Consider the following 26,465-nt stretch of genomic DNA (forward strand, 5'->3'; position numbering starts at 1 on the left):
TCCAGATGACAAAAGGTAAGCAGTAGCTGTATTCAGAATCAGTGAGCTGAACTCTGTGATGTGATTACAGGGGCTTGTTTTCTCTCTGTGGGAGATTCTTTGTGATTCACACTCAAGGCCTTTTACCCAGGTCAGTTATGTTGCCAAGTGCCCATCCTGTGACTAACACCTGGGTCAGGTGGTTGCACACCCTCATACCTGCAAATTGTATCTATGGTGGCAGCAAGCAGCCCAGATGCCAGTCTACTGCGAGTAACCCTGTGAGGCCCCCTTACTTGGCCCAAGCCCAGCTCTGTGCCCCTTCCACAGCTCCTTCTACTCTGCTCCTGGGATTCTCATCTTTACCTTCAGACACCTGCATGGCTGAGGGCCTTGCTCATGCTGCATCATCCTGTCCACAAACAAGATGACGGGTATATTAATGAGCAATGGAGGAGTCCAAGACCAGGGAGTGTTGGGTGCAACATATTTTTCCATGAGGTAAAACTTAACTCGTGTAGATTTTTCCATTCAATTTTTTGTTTAATTCATTTTAATTTAGCTTAAGGATAAATGTTTATTGAACTCCTACAATGTGTCAACACTTTTAGGATGGGGATAACAGTAGTGCAAAAAAAAAAAAATCAGCAGCCTTCTCCCTGTATCTTCATGTGTTCCTTTCTCTGTGTTTGTCCCAATCTCTTCTTATAAGAACACCAGTCTTATTGGACTATGGCCCACCCTGATGCCCTCATTGTAACTCGATTACCTCTTTAAAGGCCCTATCCTCAAATACATAATATTCTGGGATACCGGGGGTGGGGACTTCAACAAGTGAACTGGGAGAGAGAGGGAGCACAGTTCGGCCCCAAACAGGTATTTTCATGGGTAATTGACCTCCTTTGTCATTTGAAATCCAAAGCTGTTGTCAGGTGAAGTAACCCTTCTTGCACGGCTACCCTGAGACTCTTGCAATTCCCTTGCCCAGGTTAATACCTGAGAGGTAAATCATTTAAATAGGCCATTTTCATCCAAATATAGGTAAAGCAAGACTCAGCGTCTCCCCAGTTCCCACATCACCACTTTCACATTCTTAAAGATAGTTCCATGCCATGTATTCGACAATTAACCCAGAATTTTAGTTTTCTGCTCGTTCTGACAGGGTCTCTCCAAATGCCCTCCGAAGACACATTTCCAAGGTGGTTTTGAGGAAAAACCACAAGCGTAGACAAAGCTGAATTCTTATCCTACCTTAGTCACTCTATAACTTTAGCTAAGTGACTTAACATCACTCGACTTCAGTTTTCTAGTCTGTAAAATGGGGATATCACAGCCTACTTCATACTATGGCATGATGGTATTCTGAACATGAAGCACCTGGCACAGGCTTGGCACAAAAGAGGTGCCCAGTAAATGCTAAGTGTCCATTTCTTCTTCCCTTGCTCTTCCCATGCTCTGATCTCTCTCCTCTACTTAAACAGCAAAAATATTTTGTATTGTCCCTAATAACATCACCATTCCAGAATATTTGGAAGCCCCTCTTCTCTTTTATTTCCTAGTTTGAGAGTCAAATGGAGGTCACTTCAATAACATTTAATTAAGATAATAATATAGTGGTTCTCAAAGTGTGCCTGAGGCCAGCAGCATCAGGAGCAGTATCTGGAACTTGTTAGACATGCAAATTCTCAGGCCTCAGCTCAGAACTTCTGAGTCAGAAACTCTGAAGTGGGATCCAGACATCTGTGTTTCATCAAGCCCTCTAGCTCACTGGAATGCAAGCTTATTTAAGGAACCACTGATCTATGTTTAAGAACATGGACTCTGGAGCCAAGATGCTAAGATTTGATTCCTCTTCCACTTTTCATTACTATGTAACCGTGTCTTAAGTGACTTCTCTGGTCATCAATTTTCACATCTACTGAATTGTAAGACTTCTAAGACTCCCTATCCAATAAACCATTAATGTCTCTGTGTCGCTGTCTCCGGGCTCTTTCTTCAGTCTCTTGGCTGGGCAGTTACAAGGTCTGCAGGTCTGGAGGGCACAGCCTAACAACCACGCAGCTAATGTTGAAGTGTACTTATGTCCTCACAGAGTAAGCCACCAAAATTGATTTCTCCTTCCTGGAGCCCTTGGGGAGAAAAGCATTTATGATTTCTCTCTGTAAAGAAAGATAAGTTTGGGACTTCCCTGGCGGTCCAGTGGTTAAGATCCCACATGCCGCACAGCCAAAGGAAAAAAGAAAAAAAGAAGAAGAAAAAAAGATGAATTTACTAGAAGATTCTTTAATTGCATTAAAAAAATCTGTAATGAAACCTAACTTGTGATTTGTAATCACCACATATAAAAAAACAATCATTTTCTTTTATTTTTATTTTTATTTTTGGGCCGCACCACGCGGCATGTGGGATCCTAGTTCCCCAACCAGGGATCTAACCCGTGCCCCCTGCCTTGGAAGCATGGAATCTTATCCACTGGACCACCAAGGAAGTCCCCCCATTTTATTTTTCTTTCTTATTTTTGGCTGAAGGGTAATGCCTTGAAGATAAGGGCTTTTAAATTATTTACTTACTTAAAATCAACTCTTATCATAAGAGCAATACATGTCTGTTACAGAAAAATAAGAAAGCAAAGACAATTAAAAGAAAAAAATTCCATAATCCAATCTACTTATGAAAAATAGCTGTTAACAACTTCACATATATATATATATATATATATATATATATATATATATATATATATATATATATATACACACACATAAAATCATGGGTATCTTTCCTATAGATATGCCTCAATTAAAGAATTAACTTTGGGGCTTCCCTGGTGGCGCAGTGGTTGGGAGTCCACCTGCCGATGCAGGGGACGCGGGTTCATGCCCCGGTCCGGGAAGATCCCACATGCCGCGGAGCGGCTGGGCCCGTGAGCCGTGGCCGCTGAGCCTGCACGTCAGGAGCCTGTTCTCCGCAACGGGAGAGGCCACAGCAGTGAGAGGCCCACGTACCGCAAAAAAAAAAAAAAAAAAAAAAAAGAATTAACTGTGGAGTAATCCTTTGTATGGGTTGTATGGGTTTACAAATGTGTGTTCTCTAATATTTTACAATAATGAGCATGCCATAATTAACACTTTGATACACAAGTTTATGCATATATCTGATTATTTCATAAAAATAAGTTCTTAGAACTAGAATTACCAGGTCAAGTTCCACATATTTATATAGTGTCGAACTGCTCTAAAGAAATGTGGTACTAACATAATCTTCCACTTAAGAGTATATAACAGCAAATGTTTCTCCATGTTATCTCCAGCAGTGGATAATTTAATTTTAAAATTTCTGGCTGTGGCCTTTTGAAAGGAGAACTTAACTGATTTCATTTGAAAACCTGGTTCAATTTTTTTTCCCCTCAGCCTCAGTCAAATTCATTTGCCCAACATAGTAAAATGAAAAGGGGAAAAGGGACAAGGCTTCTTAATGCCTCCATCATGGCAAATGGCTTGGCAGCTCTGAGGGTCAGCAGTCTTATAATTCTGGTCTCTCACACCATCTGATGAATAAGTTTCCTGCTGGCCTCCAGGGATACATATCAATTCCAGCCATATACAGATTTATGTGAGAATATTGCAGCTGTATGACTGGTTTATTATCAGCAATTCCCAAAGAGGGAGTGTTCCCTTTACCCCACTCATTCACAGAAGGTTTATAGAGAGTACTATAACTAAAGCCCTTCACTGGGGTATCTCAATACACAGCACAGAGTAGGCACTGAGTAATTAATTACTCGTGGAATTGATAAGACATTCTTGCTTTGCAGTTCTGTTTGTTAAGATCATAAATGAGTTGATTAAACCTTCTCTGCTCTTCCCCCAAAATGCAAATTCTTAAGAGTCAAAGGACTGACCTGGATGAAGGTGAGTAGCAGGGCACTGTCACACACCCATAAGACAGGGTGAGACCCGACTGGTTCTGCTGATAAAGATAAAACAAGCCACTTCTAGATTCAGACAGTTTATTATTTACAGAGACAGTGAAAGATGTGCCAAATCCCTGTTCCACACTCCAAAAAGGGTGAGACCAAAGCAAGAGAGGCTGAATGCCTGCAGTGCAAGTTGTGGAGTATTTCGATGCTGAGGAGTCAGTTCTAGCCTGTAGCTAAGTGGTTTTATATTCTGAAGTTTTATTTTGGAGGGCGGAAAGGGGCGGGGCGGGGGCAAGGCTGAAAGCCTCAGAACTCATCAGAATCCAGAGACAATGAGAAACTGTCTCACGACAACCTCCCAGAGGAGAGAAGGAAGCAACAGAAGGTCCTATAACGATTCCTTACAAGCCTCTCATCGTCTCTTGATCTAGGAGTACGAAGCATTCCGCCAAAACTCAGAAGAGCCTTTGCTGGCACGGCCTATGTGGAAAGGTGCAAGGATGCCAAGACACAGTGACAGTGGGATTTTTTTTTTAAATTTTCTCTTTAATAGTACAAATTGTAATAGTACAAAGTTAATAGTACAGAATAGTAAAAATTCTTTTTAGTACAAATTCCATTTGTAAGTACAAGCCCGCTGTTTAGTATGGTCCATGAGCTAAGAATGGTTGAGCTAAAATTCAAAATAATATTTCATGACATGGAAATTACATGAAATTCAAATGTCAGTGTCCATAAAGATTTTGGAACACAGTGATACTCATTTGTTTAGAAGTTGTCTATTTTTGCTTTCATGCTACAACAGCAGAATTGAGTAGTGTCAATAGAAAGTGGCCTACAAAGCTTAAAAGATTATCTGGCCCTTTACAGACAAAGTTTGCCAATCCCTATCTAGCACCAGATATATCTTCTCAAATTGCTACACCTCCTCCTTTAATTTCTATTCAACCTGTTCTTTTGTTGTGATTTTAAACCAGCTGTCTCATATATACACTACTATGTATAAAATAGATAAATAATGAGAACCTACTGTATAGCACAGGGAACTCTACTCAATGCTCTGTGGTGACCTAAATGGGAAGGAAATCTAAAAAAGAGGGGATATGTCAATATGTATATGTATAACTGATTCACTTTGCTGTACAGCAGAAACTAACACAACATTGTAAAGCAAATATACTCCAATAAAAATTAAAAAAATAAAAAACCAGCTTCATATACATACGAAAAAATAAATAAATAAATAAACCAGCTGTCTCAAGTCCCAAAGTGGATAATATAAAAACTTTTTAAATAAAAAAGTAGGGCTTCCCTTGTGGCGCAGTGGTGGAGAGTCCGCCTGCCGATGCAGGGGACACGGGTTCGTGCCCCCGTCTGGGAAGATCCCACGTGACGCGGAGCGGCTGGGCCCGTGAGCCATGGCCGCTGAGCCTGAGCGTCCGGAGCCTGTGCTCCGCAACGGGAGAGGCCACAACAGTGAGAGGCCCACATACGGGAAAAAAAAAAAAAAAAAAAAAAAAAGTAAAAGAAACGTCACCAGAAAAGGATACAAGAGTCAAAGAAATTTTTTCCATAATTGCATATTTACTGAAAAATACATCAGAGGTAATGTAAATATGACCTTCTAAAGCAAATGAAGAAATAAGAATATACTTTAACTGAAATTCTCAAAAATTTTACTAAAAAGAAATTAAATGTAAACCATAAAGATATTATAAAGATATCTGTTCCCAGCTTTTCCAGGTTAGACTCCTTCACTTTGGTCACAGAAGCATGTCAAGAGGTAATGGAGCCTGGCATAGACAGTACATCCTTCACACAAATGAATTGTGGCAGGGGGTGGCACAAGGGAGTTTACCTGTATTTGGTGAACTGCCACAATATTATTCTCTAAGGCTACATAACAAGTATCTAACAACTAAAGGGTTAGGAGATAACAGATTTTTCAGGATTATCTTCTTCCAAACTCTGTTATATGCCTTTTGTGTCAAAGTCATTGCTTTCAATATTTTCCTTCAATGCTCTAAAGATATATTTTTAAAAATTAGATTTGTGGAGTTTTTTCTAAGTCCATTTGTTACATTCATCAGGGGGTTCTGTCTGGAAGTTTTATACTGAGGCAAATCATACCATGTGACCTCTCTCAATTCCTATCCAATCCCTTCCTCCCCTAACTGTTTTATAAAATGCAATGAGGCTGTAATAATTCAAGGAGAACAAACTGCAAACTTGTCACCATACTGCCACTTTCTGACCTCGTCAGTGACTAACCAACTAGACCTTAAAGGCTTAAAAGGTGCCTATATTCTACCATACCCTAAGATAGTGGTGGGAAGATGGACAGTAATAAGAAGCTCTTAATCTTTTTGTGTCATGGAGAAACTTAGTCTGGTGAATCCTATGGACCCTTTCAGAATAACACATTTAAGTATTTAACATAAAATACATAGGATTACAAATGAAATCAAGCAAACTTAAATATTTTAAAAACCAAATGTATAATATAGTAGTATATGTGCTTCTTTACAATTAGATTCAATGCCCAGAATACTGACGGGTCTAATAACTACCACACACAAATCATGGCACTGTAGAGTTCATTATATAACTATATGTATTTGTCAAAAGGCAAAGAATTATACACTAAAATTTGTGACTCTTTATGTTGACTATACCTTAATGAAGCTGACTTATAAAAATAAAAATTTATAGTGGTAGTCTAATAACTATAAGTTTGAGGTTTTGATAAAATTTTGAGACAGCTCTAAGAATACTAATGTGATGTGAAAATGTCATTTATTTTAGTGACAAGGCGATAGGTGTTTCTAAGTCTACTAATTCTACTGTGGCTAGCTTTACTAATCATTAAACTGTTACATTTCAGTAGGAAGTTAACAAAAATAAAGATGGGAATATCTTTCCCAATTTGGGTTGATGGCCCTCATGAAATATATACACGGAATGTATACACACAGTACACAGAAGGTAGTGAGACTAGAGAGTAGTGAGACTACTTGCAGAGCAGAGATAAACAGAGTATCTGTGGACATAGCTGAGGATAAGCAGCCCTTAGGAATCAGAAGGGTCTGCATGCCATAGTCATGCCTCCTGCTTACTTACTCTCACGAGGACATCCAGTCCTCAACTTGTATACAGCCAGCCCAAGAATTCTCCAACAGTAAAGAACCAAGAGAAGTTACAGAGGTCTACTTCCAAGCTCCCAAGTTCTTCATGGGCATGACATTCCCCTGTATCACAGGTGCTAGCTTTGCCATGGCAACACCAAGCATGCGGCCAAACACCTGGCTACAACTAGGAATGGATCCTCCTGGTTCAGTCTAGGACCATATCCTTCCCCAAACCCCACCGTCCCATAGTCCAGTAAGGAGTCAGTGGAAACAATGGGCATAAAAGTAATGCGGGGGTGTTGGGCCAACAAGGAAGGGCTTCTATTGTTATCCCTATCAATTCCATACAAAAACCCTCTACCAGGTGTAAAATACTTCCTAATTTCCATAAGTATACACATGGTAGGAAACACAAATGTGAGAATTATTTTATAAAGTCCCAAACCACAAGAGATTATAGTACCTAAAAAGTGTAGTTCAGAGGAATTAGTGATTAATTCTGTAGCACAGTGGAGGTCTGTACTTGCTTCTGAATATGAACAGAATTTTCCCTGTTATCCAAAAGGAAAAGCATTGTAGAGGGAAAAGCATGTGCAAAGGTAGAGGAGAATGGGAGGCAGGCAGGATTAAGAGTACCAAAGGCTTTGTATGCCATGCTAATGAGTGATGTGACTCAGTATGGCGCAGCAAACACCAGAAGGATCAGAGGGCAATGCAGAGGATGAAAGGGAGGTAATTAAAATGAAGGCTAGGGAATTCCCTGGCAGTCCCGTGATTAGGACTCCCCGCTTTCACCGCCGGCGCCTGGGTTCGAGCCCTGGTCGGGGAACTAAGGTCCTGCAAGCCGTGTGGTGCGGCCAAAAAAAGAAAAGGCTAAAAGACCAATAAAGAAAATCCTGGAACTTCTCAGCTGAAAGTCGGTGCTGGAAAACAGAAAAGGCAGAGATGGAGAAAAAGAGGAGAGTTTTCCTTAAAAAAAAAAAAAAAAAAAAAAGGAGGCGCGAAATCAAGACAGTGATTTATTGGATATATAGGAATAAAAGAGGGAGGACCACCGAAGTCTTTAGTTTTCTGACCTATGGTCTTTCAGCTTTATTTAAGGAAGTCAACATCCAGTTGTTAATATTGATCTTGCTCATAAATTGCAGATTGGTATTTCTGAAGAAGAGCCAGTTTTCTTTGGACTGTGCAAACACTCTAACATGGATCAAAGTTACCTTACGACCACAAGAGGCAGGACATACATGACAAATACACTGCTTACCGTTAAGTCTGGGGGACTAATCTTTGCAATCATTAAAACCAGAACATTTACAGTTAAGGACTTTTAACTTTATAAATTCTGTACCTATCAGATCTGTGGTAGGTTTCTCTTTCAATCTTCCTAAGTCCATCTAACAAACACTCTGGATAATTACTTATAGAAAAATACATTAATAATTTTTCTAGACCACTCCACAAGTACGTAAAAAGAAGGCAAAAGAGCACTGTATTCTCATTAGGTAAATATTCCAACATAACAACTCAGATGAAAACTTAAGAAAAACAAAATAAAAATTACTTTGCCCAGAAAACCCATAGTAGGAAGTACTAAGACAAAACTAACGTGGGGCAAGATTTCTTTTTCTTTCTTTCTTTCTTTTTTTTTTTTTTTTCTTTTTTTGGCCATGCCACACGGCTTCTGGGATCTTAGTCCCCGGCCCGGGATGGAACCCAGGCCACCACAATGAAAGCGCTGAGTTCTAACCACTGGACGGCCAGGGAATTGCCATAGCAGAGTTCGATGTCTATTTCCTACACAGAACACCACCAGAACTACAGAAGTGACGGGCCAAATTTGCAGAAGGCTGACATTACAAGTGTATTTTACTCTACTTTGCACTTCTTCGCAAGGTGCGGTTGAAAGGGGCAGAAAGGCATCATAGGCCTTCCTATCCCGGGGGCAAATGGACAGAGCCACCCGCCCCCACTTCCCCGGACCCAAAGCTTCAGGGTCCTTCAGGTCCAGCTCGCATTCTGCTCCACCGCAGACCCGAGGCCGCCGTCCTGCTCGCTCTTCTGGGGCCGGGAGGGCAGACCCCACCCCCCTTCGGGCGCAGGCCTTTCTCCATCTTCCACCCGGCCCAGGGGACACGAGGGCGGCCCGGGCCACCTGACAGGGCGAAGCCCCAGGGCCACACACCTTCCTCACACACCACCCGCCCTGGCCCCACACCAAGGGCAACGCCGTCCCAACCTCCGCCTCAGATAAAGCCGAACGACCGGCACCCACCTGACACCCTCGAAGGAGAGAACGCGTGTGCGGAGCGGGCTGAGGACTTTCTGAAAAGCCGACTCCACCGCCTGGCCGCCGCGTACCCAGCCCCCCGCACACCACCGCAGCCCGCGGAAAGGCTCGGCGTCCTCGCCACAGACCCGAGGGTCGGGACGAGGTCCTTCAGGTCTCGAGAGCCACGACACCACACCTACCTCACGACGTACTCTCCTCACCGGACCGACCCTGCGGGTCAGTCCGGCCACCGGCATCCACACGACATCTCCGGGGCCAACGTCAAACCACCACTGGGTTCCCACGCGCACAGCACCACGCCTGCGCACAGCCCAGCAGCTGGACCAGGCTGTCAGTGCGCATGCGCCGGACTCCAGCTCTCCCCCCGCCCCGCAGATTTTGAACCCTCCGCCCAAACCGGCCGGCGCGCGCATGCGCGTTTACGGTAGTTGGTCTCTCCCGACCCCGGCGAGAAGCCGCGGCTCTGGGGTTTGCAGCCGGACGAGGCGGAAGTCGCTCTGTTCCTTTACAGTCCCTCAGTCTGGTGGAAATTAAAGAGCTGTAAGAGAGGTTCCGGAGCTGGCCTGGTGTGTAGGTGGCCAGATGGAGACCGAGACCGTACACCCGCCACTGACCCGCCGCCCGCCGCTGGCCTCTTCCTGGGATGCCGCGTGCGGAGCCCTGGCCCAGAGTCTCCATCTCAGCCGGTCTGGTCTCGGCGCCCGGGACGCCGACTGGGAGGAGCTGCTGGCGCCGCCTGCAACCGGGTGCGCCGGGCCGGCGGGGACTGGGGTTGTGCTCGGTGCCAGCCACGCTCCTGAGGGAGCCGGGAGGGGAGGCGGGGGCCGTGAGGGGAGAGGGTCTGGGCCCGGAGCCGAGCCGGTGACGGTCTGTGCGGGCGGCGAGGGCAAGGGGGCAGGTCCCGGGTGGCGGGCCCGCGGGAAAGAGGAGGGGACTCCCGCGTGAGCGTTGGGCGCAGGGGACGGGGGGCAGGTGACCTGAAGACTCGGCGTTTCACTCCCATCCCCCTTGTGTCCGTCACGTTGGCTCCTGAGGCCCCCTGTCGGGATCAGAACCTCCTTTCTATCCCGAAACAAAAACTTACTGTCGACCAAAGTAGGCATTAAAAAAAAAAATCCAGATGTCGAAAATCTTCATCAGCTTAGCTTTGAAAATGGCACACTTTGGTCCTTTATTGCATTCTGCACCCCGCCCCACCCCCACTTCTGAACTGTTTTTTAATGTGCACTAGCTGCCCAGTACATCTATTTCATTAACTGGACAGGCAATTATAGGCAGTCGCTTAGAATGTATTACAGAAGTCAAGGGAAAAGAGAGTGGAGAGCCCTCACGTCTAAAGCATCATTTCCTTAGGAATTCTGTATTGAGCATTTCGTCAGTGCTTTGCAAGGCGCTTGGTCTCCAAATGCAAATGTAAATGAATAGGATAACATGTCAACCCCTGTGGCCCATTAAGTGGGTTAATGACAGTGTTCAGAGAACTGTATAATATTCTTCATTTTCTTTTCAGCGAGGATCTGGTGATTTTGAAAAGGAACGTGAACAGCCAAGATGAAAACCCCTGCTTCCTTTACCTGAGATGTGACCCTCCTGGAGGTGAAGAAATCGTTTCTATTGGCCTTTTAAGTTCAGCAAGAAATATGGAAGTATACTCAGGAGAGGAGTACTGTGGAACCAGTAGGGGCAAGAATGTTTGTAATGTTCTGGATAACAGGTTTGTGACCTATGCGTGTGGAAGTGTTCTTCTGAAGTAGTGTTTTATTTTCTTGAGCTTTTGCAATATTTATCGATTCTCGGACATTGGTGCCAGATACTAGGGGAGAGAAGATAAAAACATACCAGCAGACATAAAAGTTTAGACCTTTAGGGATCTGAAAGACAGTCTAGATCAGCCTAGTTGTTTTTATAAACGTGGAAATTGAGAGCTAGTGGAAGAGAGAGAAGTTGGTAAAAGATCATAGCTAGTTCGTGGCAGACTGATCAGATGAAGTTCTGGTAAGTGTTTCTTGTCTGTTTTCTTTAACTCACAACAATCTGTTTTCCAAAAATTAAGTTGTCTATCAGTCTGGAACTTTGAACATTTTCCTGTAGGAAACTCTTTACAGATAGTGCCTGAGCCCAACACTGCCATACCAGTATACTTATTTAACCCATTATTATACTTCTTGATTTTTTTTTCTGATTTCTTTCAAAGATTCTGACCTAATCTCTCCTTAATACGAATCAAAATACGAAGTGTTTTATATACCGTGCATGTTGGATACAACGGGTATGTTATTGAGCTTTACAGTGTGCTCTGTGCTGCATGAGTCTACATTTGATATCTAATTTCATTTTCTCATATAGCTTGTAAGTGGCAGATGTTGTCTTTGTAGCCAGTGCACTTCAGTAGGAAGTCCCAGCTGTTTATGCCTCACAAGGAAAACTGAATCTCAGGATTTAAATATTGTCCCGGAAACCTTTATTTTTAAATGTAACTATTAAAAGTGATAGTGTGTGAACTTTTTTATAAGTTAATTCCTTTTTATTTTTAGTGAACATGAAAAGATTATTTTGTACAAAAAATATCTAAAATTGGAGTCTTCCACACATGCTTGTAAAATAAAGGTAAGTCATTCCTCAATGTCACATAGTCATTCCTAAGCTAATTTAAAAACTACAGTTGTCTTCCTATTATATATACTTATTATCTGTAGGTTTGGTAATGTAGTTAGTCCAACTTGGTCCCTGGTTTTAGGTCAGAAATACTCAGTAAACATGTAAAAAGAAATTCTTTTCTCAAAAATTTTCAACATTCTTCTGTTAAAATTTGACCATTTATTAGCTACGATTGTAACCAAAAGTGGTGTTCAGCTGCTCGCCACTCAAAAGCCAATAAAGAGGCAAGGTTGGTGGACAGGAAAGTTTGCTTTGTTTAGGATGCCGGCAACAGCAGGGGTGGGGCGTTGGGGGTGCTGGACTCCTGTCTGAAGGCCAACTCCGCCCACTGACCATCAGGGGACAAGAGCTTCTGTAGACAGAGGGAGGGGGCTGCATGCAGAAACAGCACAGCCAGCTCTGACAGTCATCTTGAAATTGGTCATGTGGTGGCCTGACCAGCATCATCTTGATTGTTCTTCAGTTCCAGGGTTGGTTGGTTCCCTTTTCCTTGAGGCCAGTTTTCGGAATTGTGGCAGCTTATGTTGTGGCTACAGTCTGGTCATCATGTAGTTAACTTCCTCCACCTGGTGAGGGTTTCAGTATCTCTAAGACAGCTCGCAGGATGTGGCTCAGAATATGATCTGTAGCCCTTGAGGAGGAACTAAAGGTCCTTGACTTTGCTTTATGACTAAACTATTACTGTTTTGTCCTGTTGACTGCTTCTCTTTGCTTCTCCACTTTTGCACTTCTCTGATTAAACTTATTCTTTGGCTAAAGTTTTTCCACAGACCAAAGGCAGGCTGAGGACAAGGTGGGGCAAGGACCATAGGGTCCTGCTCCGTTTCCTAGTCATGTCATGTACTCTTGTTAGTACAGCAGTATAGTACTTTTGAGCCTTACAAAGACGGAGTTAAAAACATTTTTTATCTTTATATAAAACGTAGGTGCCAAGAAAACCACAAGCAGTTCTCGTCCCCAAATCTAGAAGGATAGAGCACAATCAGGGAGGATTCAGACATGGGTACCACAAAGTTAAAGGACTTTGGATTGGTGTCTTTAGCCTGAAAAATATTATTAACATGAACTTTACTAAGGTCATCAGATCTAAGGAAATGGTACTGAGCTGGAAATCGAAAGCCCTATTTTTAAAGAATTTTTCTTGGAGTCGAGTTGATTTACAGTGTTGTGTTAGTTTCAGGTGTGCAGCAAAGTGAGTCAGTTATACATATACACGGATCCACTCTTTTTTACATAAGCCCTGACTGTTAAATGAGCTCTCTTGCTGACTAACACAATAACCTTGGGCAAGTTCCTTCACCTTTTTCGACCTACCTTATGGGTAATATTAGGGAACTGAAGAAAATTCTTGCATTGATTATTTTTAATTTCTCAAATTCTGTGCTGATTATTACTTACAGAAGAGCACACAACTGATTATCCCAAGATGTTGTTTTAGGTGTATATACTAATAGTTTCTAAATTCATTTAAATAAGACCGTTCATTCATCCAGCAAATACTGGAGTGCCTATTGATGCCAGATACTGTACTTGGCATTCAGCAATTGGCAGTTATGAAGTAAATTGGAATGAAGGCCTCACATCGCAAATATTATAGCGGGCAAGACAGATGATAGGTTGACTCAGTGTGCAAAATAGGTACTACATTCGCTAGTGAGAAGGGCTTGGGGGTTAAAAAGCAGAACAGGGATAATATGGAGGTTGGAATGTGGGTGCTTACACTTCATGAGGTATTTACTTACTTATTGATGATCTTTGGTGCCACACTGAGTTTTTAGATCATGGGTCTGTATTCGCCTGTGTCTTTGTGTGATATATGGGTTTGTTGTGTCTCTGAAGGTGAATGGTGTTTGAAACTGTGCTGTGGAAGTACCAGGGAGTGAAAGAGTGTTTCATTTAGGGACATCCTTGGGTTTGTATGAAAGCTTCTTCTGGGCCAATAGTATATGTAAGTTAAAAGTAATAGTTACTGATGCATATGTGTGAGCACTTACTCAATGATATGTACTGGAAATTTTAGCACATAACCCTCATAACAACCGTGTGAACTCATTTTACTCCTGACTCAAGTTTGGTATTTGCCCATGGTCACCCAGGCAGAGCCATCACTGAACTCAGGTCTCTCTGATTCTAAATGCTGTTTTCGTTCCACTCTGCTGCTTTGTTGTCCTACACCACACATGAAATGTCTTTTGGTTTAGAAGCATGGACAACGTGAAGAAGCATAAAGCATTGGAAAAGCTACTGGGATAGAAGCCAGAAGAAACAAGCTCAGAGCTCAACCTTGCTAATTGGGTGTCTTTTGCAAGTTAAAGAAACCACCCTGAACTCGTCTTTTTATGTGTAAACTGTTGAGCTCTCTTAGGTTGTATTGATATTCCCTACAGTTCTAAATTCTAAAATCCTGACTTATTTATACTTAGTATTTCACAAACACTTTGCATGTGACACTGGACAGTCTTATTTTGTATTAAATAATACTATAGCAAGTTTCAGTATGTTACGATCTCAGATTGGTATAGTTTATCTTTAATTCCCTAAAGTAAGTAAGTAGAACATTATTTATATATAATCTTTTATTTAAAAGGGACTTTTTGCATTTACCTTGTTTTCTTGAGTCTTTTTTTTTATTATGACTTGTTCTACAGAAACCTTTAAAATGTACTTGAAGTTAATTTTTAGATTCTTGAATGCTTCACTCTTCAGTATTAACAAGAAATGACCTTAAATGATGATTATTTTTAGTATCATTAATTTTGCTGAATTTTTGTATTATAATAGCTGCTCTCCTTTGGCGAAAAGCAGTGTGTATTCATCAGTAAAGTTGTGGTACACGTGAGGCCACTTTCAGCAAATTCTTCAGCAGGCTCTCCTGCCCTAGGATCAAGGATAGACCTGGAGAGGGTCCAGACCATCATGGAGTCCATGGGGTCAAAGTTGTCATCTGGAGCTCAGCAATTGATGAATATGGTTATTTTCCAGCAACAGGTGAGTAGAAATGGATTTCTTTCCAGATACTGTTAAAATTCTTTAAATGATGTCTTCTTATAAGGACATGGAGAAACATAAATCTTTTTATTTCAACTTTTGTTATTGATTTAACTGTTAGTTTTACTAACTTTTCTAAAAATAACATTCTGTAGACCTACTCTCTTGCAAAAACATATTTCTATTATAGACTTCACAATTTTCCATGAATTCACTCATTTATGCATTCAGCACGTATTTATTTAGCCCCTTCTTAGTGAATACCACAGTTTTGGTTACTTTAGAAGATTCAAAGATGAATTAGTCGATAACCTGTCATTAAGGATCTCTGTGGTCTTGTTAGGGGAGTCAGGGCATCTAGGTGGGGAATGATGAGGAATGCTAGGAAAGGCTTATTAAAGGAAGCAGCGTTTTATCTAGGCCTTTAAAGAGGAAGGGTGGGATTAGGCAAGTAAACGTGGAGGGATGCAACTTGAGAGGTAGAGAAGAGTATGGATTAAATCTTCAGTGCTAGAGGAATAGGATGTAGCTAGGAAATGAATACAAGTTAATTTCTCTGGAGTGAATAAGTGACAGGGGAAGTTTCAGGTAGACTGGGGCTGGATCTTAGAGGATTTTGAATGATGTTATAGAGTTTGTGGGTGTTTTTTAGCTCTGTTTTAATAAATTTAATCCGCTATTATGTGTAAGATGAGTCAGTAGGAAAGATGCGTCAGCAGAAAGTGAGGCTACATGAAGGAAAGCAGCTCTGTTATTTCCGTCATCCAGAGGAGAGTTAATGAGAGTCTAAACTTGGAAGGAGTAACCTGATGCTGGAATGTGAGAGGCTACAACAGTGGGGCCATTGGGACTTGACAACTAACTTAATGTGGGTTTTGTGGGAGAAAAACAGAATCAAACGTGAAACTAAAGTTTTGAAAATGGTGATACCATAATATACATGGAACCCAAGGAGGGAAGCGACTTGGGGGAAACAGGAGTTTAATTTGGGAGTGTTGAGTTTTAGGTATGAATAACACATGCCCTGGGATGATGATTTGAGGCTTTGGAAACACAGGTGGGGCTAGTGGAGTGGAAGGAGGTTTGGGAGGAGCATGCCTGGTAGATGATGGGGAAGGGGGTGAGGGGAGAGACCGGAGCCAGGAAGGAAGACCCTGGGAGAGCAGGTGCGTTTGCTAAGAATACGGGGAGAGGAAAAAGGAACCAGAAGAGCAGGACACAGCAGTGCTTAAGAGTCACAAGAGATCGGATGTCAGGAGACCTGAATTCAAAGCTATTAGTTCTGTGTTATTTGGCATCGCTTCCTCTTTTTGAGGATAAATTTCTTCGTGTTTACAATCTAAACGATAATACTGGTAAAATCATAGGATGAAAGTTTAAAACCAATAATGTGAGTTAAAAAACTTACATAACTTTTGTGAGATTTGCCAATATTAATTTAGGATGAGTATCGTTGGATCAACAGGCAGACATAGCAGAGCAGGAGAGTTGCTGATGATCCTGGAAAGCATGGAAAGGAGAGCTGTGAAATGAACAGCGTCCACACTCTTCCTGCTCTGGCACTAGTGTCTCACCTCCATACCTCAGGAGGCTCCTAGCTGGTCCTCCCGCTCCACGCTCCCTCTCCACAGGGCAGCCAGCATGATCTCAAAGGGTACATCAGACTCGACAGCCCCTGTGTCAAGCCCCCTGACTGCTTCCCTTGACACTCAGAACTAATCCAGATTCCTTACGCTCTCATCTGAGGTCTGGGCCCACGTTGTCTCCTCAGCCTCATCTCTTGCTGCATCTCCTCAGATGCCTTGCTCTAGACATTCTGATGTGGGTATTCCACAAATATCCAGACGTGCTCCCACCTCAGGACCTTTGCCCTCTTAACTGTTCTCTTTGGCCAGAATCCTCTCTTCCTGGTCTTTGCAAGTGTGCCTTTTTCTTGTTATTTCAACCTCATCTTAAACATTCCATCTTGAATGACACCTTCGCTAACCACCCTGATTAAAAGATTATTAGCCTTTTCCTCCAGATCTGTATCATATATTTTCATCAGCGCTTTCTTGCCTGTTTTTGTTTATGTGTTGTTTTGTGTATCTCGTTAAAATATAAGCTTTGTGCAAAGAGGACCTGTCTGTCTAGTTTATGGCTCCGAGTAAATTTTATATAATATATATGCCCTTTGGATTATCAACTAACTACTCCTTGGAGATCTTCAGGGGGTCAGTTTGAATAGTGACGAGATGAAAACCTGATTTTGAGGGATTAGATAGTAAATGGGTAGTCAGAATGTGGAGGTAGCCAGGGTAAAGTGGGTTGTTTCAAGAATGATAGAGATAAGGAACCTGCCGGTATCAGAATCCCTTGGAATGTTTATAAAGTGCAGAATCCTGGCCCTCACCGGTGACCTGAAACACTGAGGCTGTGATTCAGGACTCACCTATCTTATACAGGCAATGCCCAGATGAGTCTTATGCATAGCATAGTTTAAGAACAGATGTTTGAGGGGAAGGATCCAGTGGACATAGAGATTAAACATTTAAAAACAGAAGAAATTTTTTGTGTGTGGAACATGTTGGAAACATTAGAGAGGGTTAATGAATTCAATAAAATCAGTTCATGGACTGATTTTTATGTTTTAAAACCTTGACTTTGGGAAAGAAATGACATGAATTGTAGTTTGTGGGGCTTTTTGCCCATGTTTTTAGGGTTTTTTGTTAAATTCCCAAAATAATACATTTTCTTTGCTATGAATTTCCGTCCATTCGCAAGTACATAAGGTATATTGTAAGAGTGCTCTCCCAGCTCTCATCCTGTTCCCCAGCTTGGTGTGTGTCCTTGTCGCATTTTCTATCATATAGAAACACAAGTCCTCCAACCAACAGCACGTGTGTTGTAACCCCCCAACACACGTGCTAAATCATTATCTGTGGGGACATTTGGGAAACCCCCTGGGGAAGAAAGAAGGTGATCCTGTTAAATCGTCTTTTAAACATGCTAATAAAAGTCTTCTTTCTCGTGGGGAGGCTATATTTATGAATGATTCTCACAGGATACACCTGGTTCTCTAGGATTGCTTTTGTCCACAAACAAGGAATCCATGGAATGTCTTCCTGGAAAGTGTCATATAAGCTCTGTAACTATCTGTTGAGTATAAAGTAGGGATGGTTCATGATCAGAACCTCTCCTTCTATGGAAGGGGCGTAAACCCACACCGTTTGCAACCTTCATATGTTAATTGGGGCAGGGCCTGTTCTGATGAGGAAAGAAAGGACCTGGGGAACAGCTTTCTAGACTCCCTGCTTCACCTTTGCCTTGTGGTTCCTTGTTTTCTGGAAAGTTTCTTAAAGTGACTTCTTATTTCCTTGTATTTGAAGTTCATATGTGCTGAGTTTCATTTGTTTTTGCTTTAGCAATTTAGAATAATTGAGTAGGAATTCTGAATCAAAGTGCCTGGCATATAGTTGTCATTTAATGTTATCTGAGGGAAAGCTGCACCGACTTTCTCAAAGAAAATGTATTCAGTTATTCAAGGTTTTCACTGTTTACCTTTTTCATCTTAAAAAAGTAAAAAGATCTTTTTTCTTGGATTTTTAAGGTGATACTTGTTCAAATTCTTTATAATTAAAAAAGTTAAAGACAGTGTCTTGAGAAATCTTTCAAGATGTTCAGAGATAAACAGTTTTTCAAAAATCTGGGGGTATATGTGTACTTATATGAAATTAAGTATACACATGTACAACTATGTGGACACAATTCTACATAAATGCTTTCATGTTTTTTTAGGCTGCTCTGTAATTTTTTTTTTTCACATAAAATATGACACGGAACCTAAACAGTAAGTACATATGAATTATTTTATACATATTCTTCTGCCTACTTTTAAAAGGGTTTGAGGTGCCTTGCAAGACAATATATGACAGCTCAAGAAAATTAAGAATTGAATAAAGTCAAACAAAAGAAGGAGAAGAATAGTCATCAGCAACTAAGGTTGGGTCATTTACTGCACTGCCATATAGATTAACCTGTGAATTTCTTAACATTTAATTCAAAGTGAAAAATAATCACCGTAAGAGCTTTTATCTGAGAAAAATATGACTAATTTTTATAATCAGTGAATTTCTTATAATAAAATATTACTGTATATCAAAATAGAAAAACTCATATAGCATATGTCTTAATTGCATTTGGATTTTTCTAATTAAAATTTCTGCCAAATGAATTGTGTACAATTTTGACATTGATTCCACTATTTATGTGATTGCTGTTTTGTAGAATTTTCAATTTTCTATCATAAAGTTTTTTTGCAGTACCAGAATTTTGCCACTACCAAAAATAATTGAGTTTTTCCTTTATGACTGAGTAAAGCTCCTTTTCACCTAAGGAGAGTTGTCTAATTTTTGAATTTTGTAAATATAATTGTATATAATCCTCGTTTTTAGGAATAATTTAAGGTTTTTTCAAAACTTGCATTCAATAGAAGAAGGTAAGATTTCTTTATAAAGAGAGTTTCTCCAACAGGCAGTTCAGTAGAAGTTCCGTGGGGCCTTTGTTGTTCCCACCCTACCAATGTCCCTGCTCCCGTCATTCCCCTTTCCTGCTATATTTTCCATAAAGTATTTATCACCATCTCTATTCACAGGACGTATTGTCTTTCTTTCTTTTTTTCTTTGTTGTTTGTCTCTCCCTGCTCCCTAGACTGTAGTGTCCACAGATCGGCAATTTTCATTTGTTTTGTTCACTGGCTTATTACCAGTGCCTGAGACAGTACCTAACACAGAGCAGATTTCTGGTAAATATTTGTTGAATGAATGAGTTTGGGGCTGGCTTAATCCAAGAAGCATTTTTTAGAATATCCAGACAATATACGGACTGAGTGTCTTCACCTAATCTTGTATAATTTTCTCAGTCTCTCTCACTAGATACTGAGCAACGGTAAGTATGAGATGATATCCCCTATAAGAATCCCTAGTAGGGCCTCCCTGGTGGCGCAGTGGTTGAGAGTCCGCCTGCTGATGCAGGGGATACGGGTTCGTGCCCCGGTCTGGGAGGATCCCATATGCCGCGGAGCGGCTGGGCCCGTGAGCCATGGCCGCTGAGCCTGCGCATCCAGAGCCTGTGCTCCGCAACGGGAGAGGCCACAACAGTGAGAGGCCTGCGTACCGCAAAAAAAAAAAAAAAAAAAAAAAAAAAAAAAAAAAAAAAAAAAAGAATCCCTAGTAGAGTTCTGTGTTTAGAAGTTAAGATGGAGGTGTATAACTTAACAGTTAGATAGGCTAGAGGTTGTTTTGGTTTTCTCTTGTGGAAAAAATGAAGAGCATAGCAAGATCACGGCCCTGTATAGGAGACAGTGTAACCTGTTCTCAAAGGTGAGCCTGAAAAAAAAAAAAAAAAAAAAAGTAGGGCTTCCTTGGTGGCGCAGTGGTTGAGAGTCTGCCTGCCGATGCAGGGGACACGGGTTCGTGCCCCGGTCCAGGAAGATCCCACATGCCGCAGAGCGGCTAGGCCTGTGAGCCATGGCCAGTGAGCCTGCATGTCCGGAGCCTGTGCTCCGCAACGGGAGAGGCCACAACAGTGAGAGGCCCGCTTACAGCAAAAAAAAAAAAAAAAAAAAAAGTGAGCCTGAGTCTTCTCAGGAAATAATATAGCATAGCTGGTTGAGTTGAGGCCACAAAACATAATCACTATCCTACAAATTATTAAGGCAGACTTAGCCAAAAGGTAGCTCGTTTTAGTCATTGAAAATGTCACAGAAGTACTCATATAACATCATACTTTAAATATGTAACTATCTGGTCTATCTTCCAATGAAAATAAGTTGCATATCCTTAGGTTGGCTTACCATATGTGACGATGGGCAGATGATTTTTAATTCTATGAAAGTTATCTATTACTGTGACTCAGCTGAGAATACTACATTTTATTACCATATATTAAGGAGGCCTTTGTAGTGGAAACATTAAAATATGCCCATGCAATTTTACTAAGTATGCTTGTATTTATTTGAATATTTTCCTTAGCAAAACTAGTGAAATGATTAGAAGTCCTGACTCTGGAGTTCGGTGGCCTGGGTTCCAGTCCTGCTTCTGCCACTGACTAGTTGTGTTACCTTGGCCAAGTTAACTTTAGTCTTGGTTTCCTAACTTAATATTGGGTTGGTAGCTATAGCCTACTGCATGTGAAAGTTTTGAGGATCAAATGAAAGAAGGCACATTGCCTGACTCTGAGATACTCTAGAGGTTACCTGTCATTATGATTCATGTTAATAATAACATTTTCTTATTTACCTGGCTTAGAATTGTATTCCCACTGGAGAGCAGCTTCAGGCAGTTTTGGAGAGCACTGGATACAAGCACATGATCGGACTGCAATCATCTTCTACTTCAGGAGCCTTCAACAAGTCATCCTCCACACCTTTCCCTTCCAGAACTGGATTGACATCTGGAAACATGACTGAAGACTTAAAAGCTTACATTGATCAAAGTACACAGCCAGCTGGAGGAGGAAATATGACAAGCCTCCAAGAGTGTAAAATTGTGCCACAAAACCATTCTCTTCCTGAGAATGATCTTAAGAATGCAATATCTTCTTTGTTACCAAAGAAAGCAAGTGACAACTCACATATACCTAACTCTGAGTTGCTGCCTGTTCTGCAGAATCTGTGTAGTCAAGTGAACCATCTCCGTGTGGGACCCGACAGCGAGTGGCAGGAAAGCATCACCAAGCCCGGCGAAGGCGCTGTTGGTGTTACGTGAGTACTTAAGACAAGTGTGGTTTAGATTGGGGGCAGGAGGGGGGAGGCAGGTGGAGGAAAACAGGTTTGTTTCAATAACTACTGCCTGAAAATGTTTCCAGAGAGGATTTTAGGCGCTTTTACATTTCACCATTAACACACTATAGGAAGGAAATACTCAGCAGAGTAGGATGGATTGCTTTGAAAGAAGTGGGTAAAACTGGAGGTGCCGAGCACTTCTCAGGCATCTGATGGAAGGGGTACAGGCAGCAGGTAGGGTCAGAGTAGAGAGCTGTCTGCGTGAATGGAGAGGAGCTGTGGGGACCATGATATGGACATTTTGTGCCCGATTGTATGAAGTGAGCCACTGGAACAGATTTCCTCTGTAGATCGTGTGTGACCCAGGCTAATTTTGGAGTCATCCAAACATTTTTCAGCTCTAAATTATTTCTAGTGTACAGGCCCTTATCCCCTAATCTCATAATTCCATTTTTTCCAGTCCTGCTTTGATTGAGGGGTGGCTAAGTGTTTAGTATGTTCTCCATCCTTTATATAGACGTAATGTGTCCAGATTTCACACTAGATTGGAATTCAGGACTCTAATCATAGTTCTAGCTTAACTATTTTGCCTTACTGTTTAAATCTTTTGGCTTAGCCTTTTTTCCCATGTCAAATGAGGGAGTTGTATTGGTTGAAATTTTAATGTCTCTAATAGCATTGAAATTTGAGGAGTTTAATAAGTTATTGAAAAAAAAGTGGTTCTTACTTGGGCAGGACAAGGAAGGATAATAATAGTCTTTAATAGTTGATAGTCTACATCAGTGTTAACTTGTGATATAGTAAAACAAAACAAACAAAAAATAAAACCCAAAGAAAAAAACCTAAACATTTAAAAACTGCTTCTGGGTCCAGCTGAGATGGAATGTCCCTATTTCTCTCAGATCCCCCTTTTTACCAATAAAATCCCTGGACATAATACAGCAAACATACAAAGACTGTAAAAGGTGGAAAGAAGTCAGATTGCTCAGGGACTGTGAGGCTTAGTGTTCCTTAGTTCCTAGTTACCTGAGAGTTTCTTTCATCATAGATGGGTATAGGATTTTGTCAAATGTTTTTCCTATGGCCATTCATATGATCATGAATTTTCTTCTGTAGTCTGTTCATATAGTGAATTACATTAATTTCAAAAACTGAACCCACCTTGTATACCTAGAATAAATCCCACTTAGTTGTGGGCTGTAATTCTTCTTTACACAATGCTGGATCTGATTTGCTAATATTCTGTTGAGTATTCTTGCATCTAATTCATTAAAGATACTGGTCTGTATTTTTCCTGTACTGTCTTTGCCTGGCTTTCTATGAGGGTAATACTGGCCTCATAAAATGAGTTCCATGTCTTAGAAGAGATTGTGTAAAATTAGTATTATTTCTTCCTAAACTGTTTGGTAGAAGTCTCTAAGGAAACCAGCTGGGCCTGGATATTTCTTTCCTGGGAACTTTTAAATTACAAATTCAATCTCATACATAGTAAAGTTGTCAATTCTCCCCATTGATATGAAGACTTAATGTAATGCATACTGAAGTTCCACCACAATACTTTGTAGACATAGACAGGATTATTTTAAAAAATATATGAACAGCAAAAGAGGTAGAATAGCTAAAACAACTTTGAAAAAGAAGAATGAGGGCTTCCCTGGTAGCACAGTGGTTAAGAATCCGCCTGCCAATGAAGGGGACACGGGCTCGAGCCCTGGTCTGGGAAAATCCCACATGCCGCGGAGCAGCTAAGCCTGTGTGCCACAACTACTGAAGCCCGTGCACCTAGAGCCCGTGCTCCGCAACAAGAGAAGCCACCACGATGAGAAGCCCACGCACTGCGACGAAGAGTAGCCCCTGCTCGCTGCAACCAGAGAAAAGCCCGCGCGCAGCAACAAAGACCCAACACAGCCAAAAATAAATAAATAAAATAAAATAAATTTATTTTTAAAAAAAAGGAAGAATGAAGTGGGAGGAATCGCTCTTCCCAATGTCGAGTCTTATGTAGTGAGAGTATTCAAGATGATGTAGTGATGGCAGAGGGACAGACACATAGGTCAATGGAACGTAATAGCTCAGAAATAGACCCACACATGGACTTCCCTGGTGGTGCAGTGGTTAAGAATCTTCCTGCTGATGCAGGGGACACGGATTCAAGCCCTGGTCCAGGACTATCCCACATGCCATGGAGCAACTAAGCCCGTGTACCACAACTACTGAGCCTGCACTCTATAGCCTGCAAGTCACAACTACTGAGCCTGTGTGCCACAACTACTGAAGCCCACACGCCTAGAGCCCGTGCTCTGCAACAAGAAAAGCCATCGCAATGAGAAGCCCACGCACCGCAACAAAGAGTAGCCCCCGCTCACCGCAATTAGAGGAAGCCCGCGTGCAGCAATGAAGACCCAACTCAGCCAAAAATAAAAATAAATAATTAAATGAAAAGAAATAGACCCACATGAATATGCTCAACTAATTTTTGACAGAGGTGCAACAGCAATTCAATAAAGGAAGAATAGTCTTTTTAACACATGGTGCTGGAGCAATTGGATATCCGAAGGGTAAAAAGTGAACCATGACCCAAACCTCGTACCTTATACAAAACTCAACTCAAAATGGATCGTAGACTTAAATGTAGAACATAAAGCTATAAAACTTTTCTAATAATACATAGGGGACGATCATTGGGGACCTAAGACAAGACTTATTAGATATGACACCAAAAGGAAGGTAATAGAAAATTTAATATATTGGATGCCATGAAAATGTAAAGCTTTTGCCCTGTGAACGACTCTGTTAAGAGGAATAAAATACAAATTACAAAGTGGGGAAAAATATTTGCAAATTACGTATCCAACAAATGACATATCTAAAATATAGAAAGAACTGTCAAAACTCAACATTAAAAAAATCCAATTAGAACATGGGCAGAAGACATAAAGAGACATTTTATCAGAGAGGATGTACAAAAAGCAAATAAGCAAATGAAAAGATGTGCGACTGACCTCATGGCTATTAAGGAAATGCATATTAAAACCACAATATACCACTATACAGTTATTTAAATGGCTAAAATAAAAAGTTTAAAAGTGATAATGATAGCAAATGCTGATGAGGATGTGGAGAAACTGGATCTCATTTTAAATCCTGTGAGGTTTTAAAATGGTACAGCCACTCTAAAAAATATTTTGGCAGTTTCTAATAACTAAACATACAGTTGTGCTCCTGGGCATTCATCCCAGAGAAATGAAAACATCTGTCCACACAAAAGCCTGTACACAGTTCATAGAAGCTTCCAGTAATTTAATAAAGTTGTGTGGATTAAAAAAGAAAAAAACTATTTAAATTGTACAGTTGCTTGGGGAAGTACTTGGAAAACCTTAAAAAAATCATGCAAGATTACTTTAGATTTGGAGCTCAAAATCAAAAGGACCCTTTCTAAAGAGCCATTCTTTGAGGGTAGAAATTCCATCATCTTCATTTATATATTCTCATTTCAATTGTATGCTTAAATGTTTAAAGAATTGAAGAAATAAGAATGCTTTGGGCATTCAGGATTGTGGTCACCTGTTGAGTGTGTATTTTAGAACCTGGAAGTGTGTTGTACGGAGACAGTATAGTTGTGGAGACAAATTTCAGCAATGTGTGTTGGCTGCTTTATCGTACTACAGTTTGGTTGTTTTTGTTATAGTATTAGGGAAAATTGTTACATTATTATTTTTTAAATTTACTTTTAGGATGGAAGAGCAATCCATTTGTTCCTACTTGGAAAAGATTCTTTCTAAAAATATGGAACTGATGGAAAAGAAACTTATGGACTACATTGATCAGCGAATATATAAACTCCAGGAGCACATAGATAATAAGATTGCTTTGTTAGTGGACTTGCCGCAAAGTCCCAACTCCCCACCCTCTGGCATGCCTCTAAGACATTATGACTCTGGAGAAAGACTTTCAAATGGAGAAAGATAGCACCGAACATGTTCAAAGTACTACAGATATTTATTACATATTTATTACAAATCCAAACCCCCAAAAGTCAAAGCAACTATTTAATGTCATTTGAGGATCACCGTTTACTTACATAAAGCAACCTCAGTGTTCATTTTAACTGACTGTTACTGTAAATCTCATCCTGTACACTAAGAGTTAACATGATAGGGTCAAAAATTATTTTTGTTTTGCATATTTTTCACTTTTATAAGAAAATTCACATATACCTCTGGGTTGCTTAAAGTGTTCAAATTTTTTAAGGATTTCTAATGCTTTTCATTAGTTGGTAGTTTATATGTGTTTGATTGGAATACTCTTAATATTTAGAAAGACCTTATGTTTTATGGGTGTACAAAATGCTTAGAATACTTGATATTTTTTCTTTTTCTAATTGATCTTAGAAAACTGGGTACTTAAGACTTGCAACCTTTAATTTCAGATCACCATATTACCTTTTTTATTGTTTATTTCAGATAAAAAATTAGATGTGATATTTGGCATGTGTAAAATTGTTTTACATTGGGGCCATTAATTTTGTGTTCTGTCACACTGTATTTATGGATAGAAAAGTAAAAATTAGAACTGACCTATTCTTTGTTAGGATTATTACTTTAGATTTTATGTTTGATGTAAAATGAGAGAAGTCATCTTGTTTGATCTCCATCAACTCAGAAAGTAGAAGGAATTCTCTCCTTTTCTGAGCTGATACAGGTTCTTCTTTCCAGAGCCCTTTTCTGATTAAAGTGTGAA

At 40.7% G+C, this 26,465-nt stretch overlaps 1 protein-coding gene across 1 annotated transcript; it reads left to right on the forward strand.

Moving 5' to 3' along the window:
• Nucleotides 1–9,885: 9,885 nt before the first annotated feature.
• LOC307051515 (ATPase PAAT-like) lies at nucleotides 9,886–25,694 on the forward strand (the record flags this gene model as incomplete). Its single annotated transcript, XM_079701904.1, has 6 exons — nucleotides 9,886–10,062; nucleotides 10,827–11,030; nucleotides 11,851–11,923; nucleotides 14,756–14,962; nucleotides 21,250–21,704; nucleotides 25,460–25,694. The coding sequence occupies exons 1-6, from the start codon at nucleotides 9,899–9,901 to the stop codon at nucleotides 25,692–25,694; spliced, it is 1,338 nt and encodes a 445-aa protein (XP_079558030.1). The 5' UTR covers nucleotides 9,886–9,898.
• Between the last annotated feature and the right edge of the window lie 771 nt (nucleotides 25,695–26,465).

Source organism: Hyperoodon ampullatus (assembly GCF_949752795.1).
Source record: "Hyperoodon ampullatus genome assembly, chromosome: 1".
Lineage (NCBI taxonomy): Eukaryota > Metazoa > Chordata > Mammalia > Artiodactyla > Ziphiidae > Hyperoodon > Hyperoodon ampullatus.